The sequence below is a fragment of the Haliotis cracherodii genome, unplaced genomic scaffold, assembly GCF_022045235.1.
Source record: "Haliotis cracherodii isolate W230 unplaced genomic scaffold, xgHalCrac1.p SCAF_4, whole genome shotgun sequence".
NCBI lineage: Eukaryota > Metazoa > Mollusca > Gastropoda > Lepetellida > Haliotidae > Haliotis > Haliotis cracherodii.
In genome coordinates, this window is record NW_027266297.1 from 30,753,848 (window position 1) to 30,768,942 (window position 15,095).

Consider the following 15,095-nt stretch of genomic DNA (forward strand, 5'->3'; position numbering starts at 1 on the left):
ACTTGCCTTTGTATGTGTTTGTGATGGGTGCCACGAGTGGGAGAGGATACGCTAACCTTTTTACGACCTCCTGGTATTAAACGCATTGTTAACGGAGCACTACACACCACACACTCCCATCGTATACTTAGCCTATACATATCCGAAACTATATAAGATACAAAAAGTTGACGTTTCCTTACCTTGTGCTGCTTCTGAACCAGAGCTGAAGCCAGGGATGATGTGTTGAATGTCCAGCACTGAGCCTTTTATATCTCCTGGTGTGGCAGTGGGTCGTGGTTTCCTGTCAGCAATACATTACCCTTCTACATGATGTGCATGACGTAAGTTGTCAAGTGACCATGTCTTCATGTCTTGGTTATCACATATTTCTTGTTGCATGTCGGTATAAACATGTCGCAACGATCATCTTAAACTTACTACGAAGTTCATATTGAATAACAGTCTTCTCTTGATTAACCAGATAGTCCAGAATACCCAACTCTAATCTTATATGACATATTATCTCATATAGTTTCTTTAAGGATGATTCAAATGCGTCTTACAAAATAAAATCTAAACGAACATTTAATCGGTAGTTTCTAAACACCAATGTTTGAATATAAATATGAGCTTATGTTTATTTGTCTGGGTTTCCTCGAATTTATGAATATGCATTACATATTTTGTATACACAAAAACTTCCTCGGACTCGACAAGGTACATAACATTGACAGTATCTGTGTGTGCCTGGTATAATTCTTGTCAAGTTAGATAAATATGATGATATATTTCTAAAATTGTTTTTGTATTTAATAATGATTCAGAATTGAATCTCTCAAAGGGGATTCGGTTCTTGCAAATTGACATTCCTAGCGTAATTCAAGCCTTTCAGTTTTGTTACGTATATCAAAAGAAAAAGTAGTGATTAAACAGGGCCAATTTCTCAGTTTTATACACCAAAATGAGTGAATGAGTTTGGTTTTACGCTGCTTTTAGCAATAGTCCAGCAATATCAAGAGATTCGAACCCGTGTCTTCGGCTTGACCAACGACCGCTTTAACCACAAAGCTTCACCTCCGCCCCGTTTCAAACGAGATACTTATCACAACGTAGGACACTTACAGAAAGTAGACACCTAGGCATGGAGCACATTCCCATTGTACTTGGACAGGCTCCGCGAATCCCAGGTTTCTATGTTTACCCGCTTATGGAGTAAGTTACCAAGTCACAAATAGGGGCGGTCGGGTAGCCTACTGGGTAAAGCGTTCGCTCGTCATGCCGAAGACCCGGGTTCGATTCCCGACATGGGTACAATCTGTGAAGCCCATTTACGGTGTCCCCCGCCGTGATATTGCTGGAATATTGCTAAAAGCGGCGTAAAACCATAATCACTCACTCTCTTAGTCACACACATATGTGAGGCTCACACATCCTGTTAATTAGCTAGTTATGATCAGGAATATCAGAATCTCTATTGTCAAATACTTTTACTGGCAATGCAATATTTACCCTTGTCGCTTGGATATTAATTAATTAGCCTTAACTGTTCTTGTTTATTATATCATTTGTAATAAAAAGTAACTAAAACTAAACTATGTATAAATAATGACTATAAACATTATACATCAAAACAAATTATTGCGAAATGGTTATGTCCTATTATGCATAAAACGGCTTTAAGCTACCTGGCTTGACCTCATAAATGGTTTGTTGTGTTCCCGTTAGACTGAGTGAGTGAGTGAGTGAGTCTGGTTTAACGCCGCTTTTGACAGTATTCCAGTCATATCACGGCGTGTCAGCTTAATGTTGGAGGAAAGCCCGAAGTGATGCAGGTCTCAGAAGTTTACCACTTCGATGAAACCCACGAGCACGGGTATAGTGCTGACAAACCTAGAAACATAATTGGGGCGAACCGGGATTCTAACCCACAATCATAGGTTTCTGGCGTGCCTGAGGGACGCAACTCTGCACAGCGAATCGCGGCCCCTTAGACGACTGGGCCAGCCGTGCCCCCGTTCAAGTTAGAAGTTGGATCAATCTGTGAAACAATATTGGCCATATCGCTATTATTATTACTGATTTTCAGTTATTAATATGTTGTATGCAGCTACTTTCATCTTTGAGTAGACTTTGGATTTAAACACATTGTCTCCTTTCTGCCTTGATCAACAATGTGCGAGAAGATTTTCAATATAGAATGGGTATCAAGCATGTGATGTTACTTGCTAGAGTCCATCACTTACTTGATAACGGTGATAGAAACTACACCGTAACGTCGCTCCTAATTGCCATAAAGATGTTGTTCATCCATATGGCTTATCCTTACTTTGTACTCCAACTTCTAAATGCCTCTCCAAGAAGAGCTATAAGAATCTGATAATCGACCCGTGAAGACTCGGGGTAAATAGGTCTTCAGCAACCCACGCTTGCCGTAAAAGGCGACTATGCTTGTCGTAAGAGGCGACTAACAGGATCGGGTGGTCAGACTTGCTGACTTGGTTGATGCATGTCATCTGTCCGAATTGCTGGATCGATGCTCATGATGTCAATCACTGGATGATCTGGTCCAGACTCGATTATTTACAGACCGCCGCCATATGGCGGGAATATTGCTGAGTGCTGAGTTAAACAACAAAAAACAAACAAAAACAAACTCTGATAATCGTGGATGGCTATAGCTATTCGATGGTTCCAGCGTAACCACTCATAGTACTACAGCTTCAGATAAGGTTTTGATCTAGACACCTCTTCTCAGTGTATCCGCTGCTCTGCATATTTGTTGCAACAGAAATACATATTTTGAAATTGCAGTTTCTTTCCCTTTTTCAATATTTATAATATATTTGACTACTGGGCATTTCAAAAAAAATAACGGCAAAATAATCTAATATCTAAGTACCACACCCTCTGTAATTATTGTGACAATTTATCATTAGCACTAATTGGTATCCCTTTTTTCTTTAAACATTTGCTCATGTCAGGAAATACACTCCCGTTTCCATAAAACGTTGTGTCATCACCGCGACTTAACAGTGATTTGTGGTGCGGTCGGGTAGCCGAGAGGTAAAAGCGTACGCTCGTCACGCCGAAGACCCGGGTTCGATTCCCGACATCGGGTATAATGTGTGAAGCCCATTTCTGGTGTCCCTCGCCTTGATATTGGTCGATTATTGCTAAAAGCGGCGATACAACCACACTCACTCACTCACTCACTAATGTGATTCGTGTCTTAAGGTTCATGAATGTGTCCCTTACATATTGTATCGATGGACAGTCTACCCTTACTATGAGAGAAACGGCACCAAGCAAAGGCCATGAGTCTTTTATCCACTCCTATCTTTAGGAAAATAACTATTATTACGAATATAGCGTTGAAGAAACCTAGTGGTAAAGTGTTAACCATTTCATGTCCTGCCCCACCGGTGACAACAGCCACAAACCAAAGCAGAGGCAAGTCAAATGTGCACCTGAAAAAACAACCGTGAACATATGGTACATGTCCTTCACACGTCTACCATAAAACCTTTTGAAGGCTTTACTGAGGACTTGAAGGTTGTAACCCTGATCAAAGAACTTCTGAGCAAGAGTTGTATGTGCTGTATGAAATCTTCGTAGGCAAAACTCGAAACCTTATTCTCACGATATGCAGAGAAAAGTTATGTCAGCGGCTGTCACTTCATGAATGAGAAGCAGTTTGCATGCTGCTCCGATAGCATGAGACTGGTGGTATTTCAACACAAGATCGGCTTAGGTTTGAAAATAAAGCGACAAAACCCTTTCCATGTCCACATAGAAATCTCTTCTTAAAGCAGAGTCGATTGTACAATTCCGACTATATCATGCGCATGTGAATAGTGATGATTCCAGGTGTTCGCGAAAAGGTGAGCGTACCCTGCCCCACCGAGGCACCTGTCACAAACACATGCAAAGGCAGGTCAGTTGTTCACTAAAAGACATGGGAACATATGGTACGAGTCAAAATTTGGAATTGCATCAGGCATCATTTTTGTCACAGATGCGTCAAATTTGGAAATGTCCTCCACATGTCTACCATAAAATTTTATGAAAGCTTTCCTGAGGCCTTGAATGTTGTAACCTTGATCAAACAACTTCTGAGCAAGAGGTGTAGGACGCTCTTCGAAATGTTGGTAGAAATAGCATGTTCGATTGTATTTCAAAATTGCGAAATGTAAACACCAAAGGCTGGAGCTGCCGGAATATTGCTCGACATGAAGGGAAAGTTGACTGTTGGAAAGTTATACTCACTATCACAATCTCAGGACCAGTTCTACAATAAAAGCAAGTTCAAGTTCCTCAAAGTGACCACAGCACTACGCCAGTCTTCACTCATGAACACTAGGCTTATTTCGCTAACTATTTAATACAACGTGCAGCAATGGAGTAGTGATGTTGCATGAAGTCGCTGAAACCGTGTAACCTCAGAATCCGCCGCATAAACTTCGAATATTGTTATAACGTGACGGCCATTTTTGAAGGCACATTATTCTGTGTTTAACAGATATTATGGATACATCTTGATTTGAAGACAAAAACAAACGTAAACAATTTGAACAGTCAAGGACGTTGGCATTACGAGGTTCATATAATAATAACAAGGCTATTTGTATAACGCAAACCACTGAGGGACATGCTCACTGTGCAAAGTCAGCATATGTACATATATACAACAGAGTGGGGACAGTAAGATAGTAATATTATACACATTCAATTGTAGCGTTCACAAAGGTATGTTTGAAGTCCAGACTTAAACACAGTGATGCCAGGTGCACTTTTACGGCTAACGGAAGAGAGTTCCATATACCAGGCACCTGTGAACTTTGGTACAATACATGGTTCGGTGCACTGACCTCGAGAACGACACTACTTTATTGGTAGGTCAGACTCCTTTTTTACGGATGTTGATTGTGAAATACTTGGTCGGTAGGTCGGCACATAATAAACAAATAAAATGCATAGTATTGGATTTTCTTTTAAAATTCATGTTAAAGTTTGATTTGGATCGGTAGGTACAAAAATAATAATCTTGGCCTGGTTTGGGACCTTACAGACAGTGTTAATCTAAAATACGACAGCCGCATTTTAATTGTCATTAATGGCAAAGCGATTTGAACCTACGTCGGTAGCAACCTTTATCATACTGATTACATGGATATTTGTTTCAGAATTTTCGATTTTTAAAGTCGGCGGATCCATGAACTAAACAGAACATGTAATACCTCAAAGTATTCTGGGGCAGTCGGGTAGCCTAGTGGTTAAATCGTTCGCTCGTCATGCCGAAGACCCACGTTCGATTCCCTACATGTCTACAATGTGTGAAGCTCATTTCTGGTGTCCACCGCCGTGATATTGCTAGAATATTGCTGAGAGCGGCGTAAAACCATACTCATTCACTCACTCATAATATTCTTCATCACGCATGACACAGAACTTTTTGTTGTATCGTCAACTGGACGATGAAGAAAAGCTGACTTTCTGAATCTCTGCACTTGTACACATGCAACAGACGTAATGCAAAATTAAAATATCGTGTTTTTTAGTTTCAACGGAGTTCGGTAAATGCACTATCATGTCACTAGATCTTCTGGTTCATCGATCACTTGATTGTCTGGTTTGTTTACAGGCCGCCGTCACATGGCAGGGGAACTGTTGTGCGGTGTTGTGCGATGTCAATAAAATCTGTTTCGACGAATAATCAAGACTAGTTATTCTATTGCATTGACATTTTATATTTCATTATATTAATAAAGTGGTACAAAAGGTTTTCATTCAAAGCATGTTTATTACATCATTTCTAGAAGGAAAACATTGCCAGTTGTCGTTCATGTATCAATAAAAAGGTGACGTTAAATTCACGGTCGGTCAAAGTTGGGAAGCTTGTTCATACATCAATAAATAGGTGACATGAAATGGATAAATCTATATAAGAGAGTCGCGTTTACATCATCTCGCTTCCAAGAAACATCATGGTCATAGGGTCGAAGCCTCGTCCACCTCTCTGGTTGCGATTGTTCATGAGAGCCATCATGGGCCACATGTTGTCGGCGCCGTTCATCATGGCGAAAGGGAGCATCATATTGTTGGACTGCCTTGGGTTCATCATCATGCTGTACATGGCCATCCTGCGCCCGTTGTCACCCCCCATCATAAAAGGGAGATAGTTCATGGGGGACTGGGCAGCGTTGTTGGCGTGTTGATTGTTGGTGGCAGCCGTCGGGTGGATGTTATTAAAGACATTACTGGCATGGGACAAGAGAGCGCCTGGCATCGGGCTCGGATGTTGTGCAGGTGCGAGTGATATGCCGTTGACGTTGTTGCCGAGTGGAATGCTAGATGCTGTCATTCCGGGGGCGACACTATTCTGAGCTGAAAAAGAACATATTTCCAATCATATTTCATTTAGAATACTTCAAAAGAAAACATTGAATACTGTAAAAATAAGTTTGAAACATGCTTGGACATGCATATAATTGATAAAATCTTCGCCTACAGAGTAATAATAAAAATAATTTTATCATTATTCGCTGAGGGGCAAGGACCCTGAGCTGATGATGACCCTAACCAGCCTGACTGTACCAGAATCACCCAAACCCTCTTTTCTGCATTTTTTTATTTTAATCTCTACATAATAGCAACAATAATAATAATTATGCTACTACTACTACTACTACTACTGCTACTACTACTACTACTACTACTACTTCTACTTCTACTAAAGTACTGCCGATGTGACGTTAAATATTAATTCACTCACTAAACTACTTACCATGAATGGTGACTGCCACGAAGGCGAAAATGACACAAACTACTGCTTTCATTATTCGTCTTTCCTGGAGAATAAAAAATAATATGAATAGAAAGTTATAAACATAACAAAAATGACTTGAAATGTGTACTTCACTACCATTACCGTTACAAAGGCAGGTAACCGTGAAGGGCTTTCCTCCTACAATAAGTGGACGCGATAACTAAAATACTGTTCACATTGGCGTAAAACAAATTAACTCACTATAAATACAATTTTTACTTTTACTTCCTCTGGAGATAGTAGTTCAAACATTTAAAGACGTATTATATTTGGTCAGGATAACTTTATTCTGAAGCTATATATGATACAAATAGTTGACGTTTTGTTACCTTGTGCTGCTTCTGAACCAGAGCTGAAGCCAGGGATGATGTGCTGAATATCCGGCACTGGGCATTTTATATCCCCTGGTGTGGCAGTGGGTCGTGGTATTCCGTCAGCAATACATTACCCTTCTACATGATGTGCATGATGTAAGTTGTCAAGTGACCATGTCTTCATGACTTGGTTATCACATAATTCTTGTTTTATGTCCGTCAAGTGACCTTGTCCGTGGTTATCACATATGTCTTGCCGTATACCCTGATGATATGTTGCATGCATCAGTTTAAATCTACACAGCAGTTTTGAATAATAACTTCCTATGGAATAACTCTAGATCGTTCCACGTCCGAGCTGCCATATCTTTTAACGTCGCTATCAATGATTGAATATATAATAATATAATAATCATGTTAAGTTTTATTTGCATAAGAGTTCACTCGAGAGCAATTACTTACAAATAGTTAATTGTTGCGTTGCATCAATTGTACATATATTCGTCTTAATCTGTCTACGATGCGCCAACGTTAAAATTTGGTTTAGGAACCTGATGTCCAACAACTTGTCAGAGGGGTACACAGAGTACGTGGTCTAGACTTCCAGTAGTCGCACTTCCAGCCTCGGTGGCTGAGTTGGTTAGATCGCTAACTTTGTTGGCGATTAGGTGCCTTTCTCTGACAGTGTTGGTTCGATTCCCTGATTGGACTCAACCAACACAGTATTATTATTTGTAGGTAGAAAGTGTAATCCCAAATATAACATTGGTTTCATTGAACTTGATGTCGTTTTCACAAACGAAAGGGTTTAATGTCCTCTATTGTGCTTAGATTTCTCTAGTTTGACTTTTTGTACCATAAGTTCCCTGTCTTGTTCAGGTGAACACTTGACATGCATTTTTCCCTTTGACAAGATGGATGACTTCAATTTTCCCTTCATGTCAGTCCTTGGTGTCTACATTTCACAACTTTTGAGGTACAATCCAGCATGCTCTTTATACCAAGATTCAAAGAGCGTTATACAACTCTTACTCAGAAGTTTGATCAAGGTTAAAACATTAAATACCCCAGTAAAGCTTTCAAAAAGTTTATGGTAGATATGTGGAGGACATTTCCAAATTTGACGTATCAGTGACAAAACGTATGTCTGATGCAGGAATTTAGTACCATTTAATGTAAACAGTGATGAGGAAGTTGTCATATATAGATGCTCAAACTACCTGTAAACTTCCGGAATGGCGTGAATGGATGTCAAGCGGTATAGAAAGATATGGAACAATCTGTGATTTTTAGGGACACAGGACTGGTCTAGCACTGTGTGGAAAGTGCTGGAAGGTAGTTAGACTATATAAGTGGAGCGGATGCGTGCCTGTCTCATCTCACATTTCATCTGACATTACATCAAGACATTACATCACCCTAGTGTTCAGCCAAGGCCTATCTTTGAAGTTTGACCACTGTTGCCGCGTGGTAATCATTATTCTTGTCATTGTCATTTCTGCTGCTCTCACATTTTATACTGGGGGTGGTCGGGTAGCCTAGTTGTTAAAGCGTTTGCTTGTCACGCCGAAGACCCGGACTCGATTCCCCACATGGGTACAATGTACGAAGCCCATTTCTGGTGTCTCCCGCCGTGATTTTGCTGGAATATTGCTAAAAGCTTACTTACTTGCTTACTTTGGAGATTTAACGTGCGCATTCAGACTGATGCGTATTTTGCACACGGTGCTAAAAGCGGCGTAAAACCATATTCACTTACTTACTCATACGAAATGGGTCGGCCGGGTAGCCTAGTGGTTGAAGCTTTCGCTCGTCACGCCGAATACCCGGGTTTGATCCCGACATGGGTACAATGTGTGAAGCCCATTCCTGTTGTCTCCCGCCGTGATTTTGCTGGAATATTGCTAAAAGCGGCATAAAATCATACACACTCACTCACATTTTATACTGCCATTGAATAGTGTACTACCTATATATTGTGTATTGCCATTGTAATTGCTGTGCTGTAACTTGTATTGATTTGTTAACCTAGTTAATTGTGTAATTCAAGTGTTGATTGTATACTGTATGTTGGTTGCTTGTTGGTTTCACACTACATTCTCTTAGGACAGATTTCTGGGTTAACATATTGTTTCAATTTGGGAATCGACACGCAACAATATGTTCCCATGGGTTTTTTTCAGGTGAATAATTGGGTTGCCTTTGCATGTGTTTGTGACGGGTGCTACTGGTGGGGCAACACCATTTCGCGAACACCTGTTATCATCACTGATTGATAGTGATTCATAAATATTATTATGCTTATCATATATAGTCAAAAAGGTACAATGGACAATGCCTGGATGTTTCTTGGAGGCGAGATGATGTAAACACGACTCTCTTATATAGATTTATCCATTTCATGTCACCTATTTATTGATGTATGAACAAGCTCCCCAACTTTGACTGACCGAGAATTTAACGTCACCTTTTTATTGATATATGAACGACAACTGGCAATGTTTTCCTTCTAGAAATGATGTAATAAACATGCTTTGAAATGATGAAAACCTTTTGTACCACTTTATTAATATAATGAAATATAAAATGTCAATGCAATAGAAAAACTAGTCTTGATTATTCGTCGAAACAGATTCTATTGACACCGCACAAGAACAGTGCATTTACCGAACTCCGTTGAAACTAATAAACATGATATTTTAATTTTGCATTACGTCTGTTGCATGTGTACAAGTGCAGAGATTCAGAAAGTCAGCTTTTCTTCATCGTCCAGTTGACGATACAACAAAAAGTTCTGTGTCATGCGTGATGAAGAATATTATGAGTGAGTGAATGAGTATGGTTTTACGCCGCTCTCAGCAATTTTCTAGCAATATCACGGCGGTGGACACCAGAAATGAGCTTCACACATTGTAGACATGTAGGGAATCAAACGGGGGTCTTCGGCATGACGAGCGAACGATTTAACCACTAGGCTACCCGACTGCCCCAGAATACTTTGAGGTATTACATGTTCTGTTTAGTTTATGGATCCGCCGACTTTAAAAATCTAAAATTCTGAAACAAATATCCATGTAATCAGTATGATAAAGGTTTCTACCGACGTAGGTTCAAATCGCTTTGCCATTAATGACAATTAAATGCGGCTGTCGTATCTGTAAGGTCCCAAACCAGGCCAAGATTATTATTTTTGTACCTACCGATCCAAATCACACTTTAACATGAATTTTAAAAGAAAATCCAATACTATGCATTTTATTTGTTTATTATGTGCCGACCTACCGACCAAGTATTTCACAATCAACATCCGTAAAAAAGGAGTCTGACCTACCAATAAAGTAGTGTCGTTCTCGAGGTCAGTGCACCGAACCATGTATTGTACCAAAGTTCAAAGATGCCTGATATACCATTGATATGGAACTCCCTTCCCTTCAGCCTTAAAAGTGCACCTGGCATCACTGTGTTTAAGTCTGGACTTCAAAAATACCGTTGTGAACGCTACAACTGAATGTGTATAATATTACTATCTTACTGTCCCCACTCTGTTGTATATATGTACATATGCTGACTTTGCACAGTGAGCATGTCCCTCAGTGGTTTGCGTTATACAAATAGCCTTGTCATTATTATATGAACCTCGTAATGCCAACGTCCTTGACTGTTCAAATTGTTTACGTTTGTTTTTGTCTTCAAATCAAGATGTATCCATAATATCTGTTAAACACAGAATAATGTGCCTTCAAAAATGGCCGTCACGTTATAACAATATTCGAAGTTTATGCGGCGGATTCTGAGGTTACACGGTTTCAGCGACTTCATGCAACATCACTACTCCATTGCTGCACGTTGTATTAAATAGTTAGCGAAATAAGCCTAGTGTTCATGAGTGAAGACTGGCGTAGTGCTGTGGTCGCTTTGAGGAACTTGAACTTGCTTTTATTGTAGAACTGGTCCTGAGATTGTGATAGTGAGTATAACTTTCCAACAGTCAACTTTCCCTTCATGTCGAGCAATATTTCGGCAGCTGCAGCCTTTGGTGTTTACATTTCGCAACTTTTGAGATACAATCGAACATGCTATTTCTACCAACATTTCGAAGAGCGTCCTACACCTCTTGCTCAGAAGTTGTTTGATCAAGGTTACAACATTCAAGGCCTCAGGAAAGCTTTCATAAAATTTTATGGTAGACATGTGGAGGACATTTCCAAATTTGACGCATCTGTGACAAAAATGATGCCTGATGCAAGTCCCAATTTTGACTTGTACGGTATGTTCCCATGTTTTTGGTGAACAACTGACTTGCCTCTGCATGTGTTAGTGACAGGTTCCTCGATGGGCAGGGTACGCTCACCTTTTCGCGAACACCTGGAATCATCACTATTCACATGCGCATGATATAGTCGGAATTGTACAATCGACTCTGCTCTAAGAAGAGATTTCTATTGGACATGGAAAGGGTTATATATAATCATGTCATTGGGACATGGTCCGCGTCAAAAATATTTTTCTCTTTCACACCTAAGCCGATCTTGTGTTGAAATACCACCAGTCTCATGCTATCGAAGCAGCATGCAAACTGCTTCTCATTCATGGTTTTGGTTTGTTGTTTAACGCCGCACTCAGCAATATTCCAGCTATATGACGGCGGTCTGTAAATAATCGAGTCTGGACCGGACAATCCAGTGATTGATATCATGAGCATCGATCCACGCAATTGGGACCGATGACATGTATCAAGCAAGTCAGCGAGCCTGACCACCCGATCCCGTTAGTCGCCTTTTACGACAAGCATGGGTTGCTGAAGACCTATTCTACCCCGGAATCTTCACGGGTTTTCTCATTCATGAAGTGACGGCCGCTGACATAACTTTTCAATTATACATATCGTGAGAATAAGGTTTCGTGTTTTGCCTACGAAGATTTCATACAGCACATACAACTCTTGCTCAGAAGTTCTTTGATCAGGGTTACAACCTTCAAGTCCTCAGTAAAGCCTTCAAAAGGTTTTATGGTAGACATGTGAAGGACATGTACCATATGTTCACGGTTGTTTTTTCAGGTGCACATTTGACTTGCCTTTACATGTGTTTATTGGCTGTTGTCACCGGTGGAGCAGGACATGAAATGGCGAACACTTTACCACTAGGTTTCTTCAACGCTATTTTCGTAATAATAGTTATTTTCCTAAAGATAAGAATGAATAAAAGACTCATGGGCTTGGTGCTATTGATATCCCCGTTTCTCTCATATTAAGGGTACACTGTCCATGGATACAATATGTAAGGGACACATTCATGAACCTTAAGACACGAATCACATTAGTGAGTGAGTGAGTGAGTGTGGTTTTATCGCCGCTTTTAGCAATATTCCACCAATATCAAGGCGGGGAAAGCAGAAATGGGCTTCACGTATTGTACCCATGTCGGGAATCGAACCCGGGTCTTCGGCGTGACGAACGTACGCTTTAACCTCTCCGACCGCCCCGCGAATCACTGTTAAGTCGCGGTGATGACACAACGTTTTATGGAAACGGGAGTGTATTTCCTGACATGAGCAAATGTTTAAAGAAAAAAGGGATACCAATTACTGCTAATGATAAATTGTCACAATAATTACAGAGGGTGTGGTACTTAGATATTAGATTATTTTGCCGTTATTTTTTTTTTTGAAATGCCCAGTAGTCAAATATATTATAAATATTGAAAAAGGGAAAGAAACTGCAATTTCAAAATATGTATTTCTGTTGCAACAAATATGCAGAGCAGCGGATACATTGAGAAGAGGTGTCTAGATCAAAACCTTATCTGAAGCTGTAGTACTATGAGTGGTTACGCTGGAACCATCGAATAGCTATAGCCATCCTCGATTATCAGAGTTTGTTTTTGTTTGTTTTTTGTTGTTTAACTCAGCACTCAGCAATATTCCCGCCATATGGCGGCTGTCTGTAAATAATCGAGTCTGGACCAGACAATCCAGTGATTGACATCATGAGCATCGATCCACGCAATTCGGACAGATGACATGCATCAACCAAGTCAGCGAGCCTGACCACCCGATCCTGTTAGTCGCCTCTTACGACAAGCGTAGTCGCCTTTTACGGCAAGCGTGGGTTGCTGAAGACCTATTCTGCTATATGGATGAACAACTTCAACAAAGTCTACTCAAAGATGAAAGTAGTTGCATACAACATATTAATAACTGAAAATCAGTAATAATAATAGGGATATGGCAAATATTGTTTCACAGATTGATCCAACTTCTAACTTGAACGGGGGCACGGGTGGCCCAGTCGTGAAAGGCGCTGCGATTCGCTGTGCAGAGTTGCGTCCCTTAGGCACGCCAGAAACCTATGATTGTGGGTTCGAATCCCGGTTCGCCCCTATTATGTTTCTAGATTTGTCAGCACCATACCTGTGCTCGTGGGTTTCACCGAAGTGGTAAACGTCTGAGACCTGCATCACTTCGGGCTTTCCTCCAACATTGAGCTGACACGCCGTGATATGACTGGAATACTGTTAAAAGCGGCCTTAAACCAGACTCACGTACTCACTCACTCTAACTTGAACACAACAAACCATTTATGAGGTCAAACCAGGTAGCTTAAAGCCGTTTAAATGCATAATAGATCAAAGGACATAACCATTTCGCAATAATTTGTTTTGATGTATAATGTTTATAATCATTATTTATATGTAGTAGTTTATTTTTTAGTTACTTTTTATTACAATTGATAACATACATAAGAACAGTTACGGCTTATTAATTAATATCCAAGCGTCTAGGGTAAATATTGCATTGCCAGTAAAAGTATTTAACAATAGAGATTCTGATATTCCTGATCATGACTAGCTAATTAACAGGATCAAAGGACCGATGTGTGTGCCCCACATGTGTGTGTGAGACTAAGAGAGTGAGTGAGTGTGGTTTTACGCCGCTTTTAGCAATATTCCAGCAATATCACGGCGGGGGACACCAGAAATGGGCTTCACACATTGTCCCATGTCGGGAATCGAACCCGGGTCTTTGGCGTGACGAGAGAACGCTTTACCCAGTAGGCTATCCGACCGCCCCTATTTGTGACTTAGTAACTTACTCCATAAGCAGGTAAACATAGAAACCTGGGATTCGCGGAGCCTGTCCAAGTACAATGGGAATGTGCTCCATGCCTAGGTGTCTACTTCCTGTAAGTATCATGCGTTGTGATAAGTATCTCATTTGAAACGGGGCGGAGGTGAAGCTTTGTGGTTAAAGCGGTCGTTGGACAAGCCGAAGACACTGGTTCGAATCTCCAAATGGGTAAAATGTCTGAAGACCATTTCTTGTTTCCACCGCCGTGATATTGCTGAAATATTGCTAAAAGCAATAAAACTAAAACTGAAATTGAAACTGAGAAATTGGCCCAGTTTAATCACTAAATTTTCTTTTGATATACGTAACAGAACTTGTCCAGACAAACGAAATGATATTTGAAAGGCTTGAATTATGCTCGGAATGTAAATTTGCAAGAGCCAAACCCCCTTTTGAGAGATTCAATTCTGAATCTGATTCATTATTTAATATAAAAAATAATTATAGAAATATGTCATTATATTTATCTAACTCGACAAGAACAATACCAGGCACACACAGATACTGTCAATGTTATGTACCTTGTCCAGTCCGAGGAGGTTTTTTTGTATATAAAATATGTAATGAATATTAATACATTTGAGGAAACCCAGACAAATAAACATAAGCTCATATTCATATTCAAACATTAGTGTTTAGAAACTACCGATTAAATATTCGTTTAGATTTTATTTTGTAAGACGCATTTGAGTCATCCTTAAAGAAACTATATGAGATAATATGTCAAATAAGATTAGAGTTGGGTATTCTGGACTTATACGAACATGGAGTATATAGCACAATGGCAATTCAATTCATTAGCCTGTCCACAACTACAGGAAAACTTTGTTGTCAACTGGCCTAGT

At 40.0% G+C, this 15,095-nt stretch overlaps 1 protein-coding gene across 1 annotated transcript; it reads right to left on the reverse strand.

The window, feature by feature from the left end:
• Positions 1-5,938: 5,938 nt before the first annotated feature.
• On the reverse strand, positions 5,939-6,818 carry LOC139478156 (uncharacterized). Its single transcript, XM_071260493.1, has 2 exons — positions 6,767-6,818; positions 5,939-6,366 (listed from the first exon to the last, which is right to left on the reverse strand). Exons 1-2 carry the CDS (start codon positions 6,816-6,818, stop codon positions 5,939-5,941), a joined length of 480 nt encoding a protein of 159 aa, XP_071116594.1.
• Between the last annotated feature and the right edge of the window lie 8,277 nt (positions 6,819-15,095).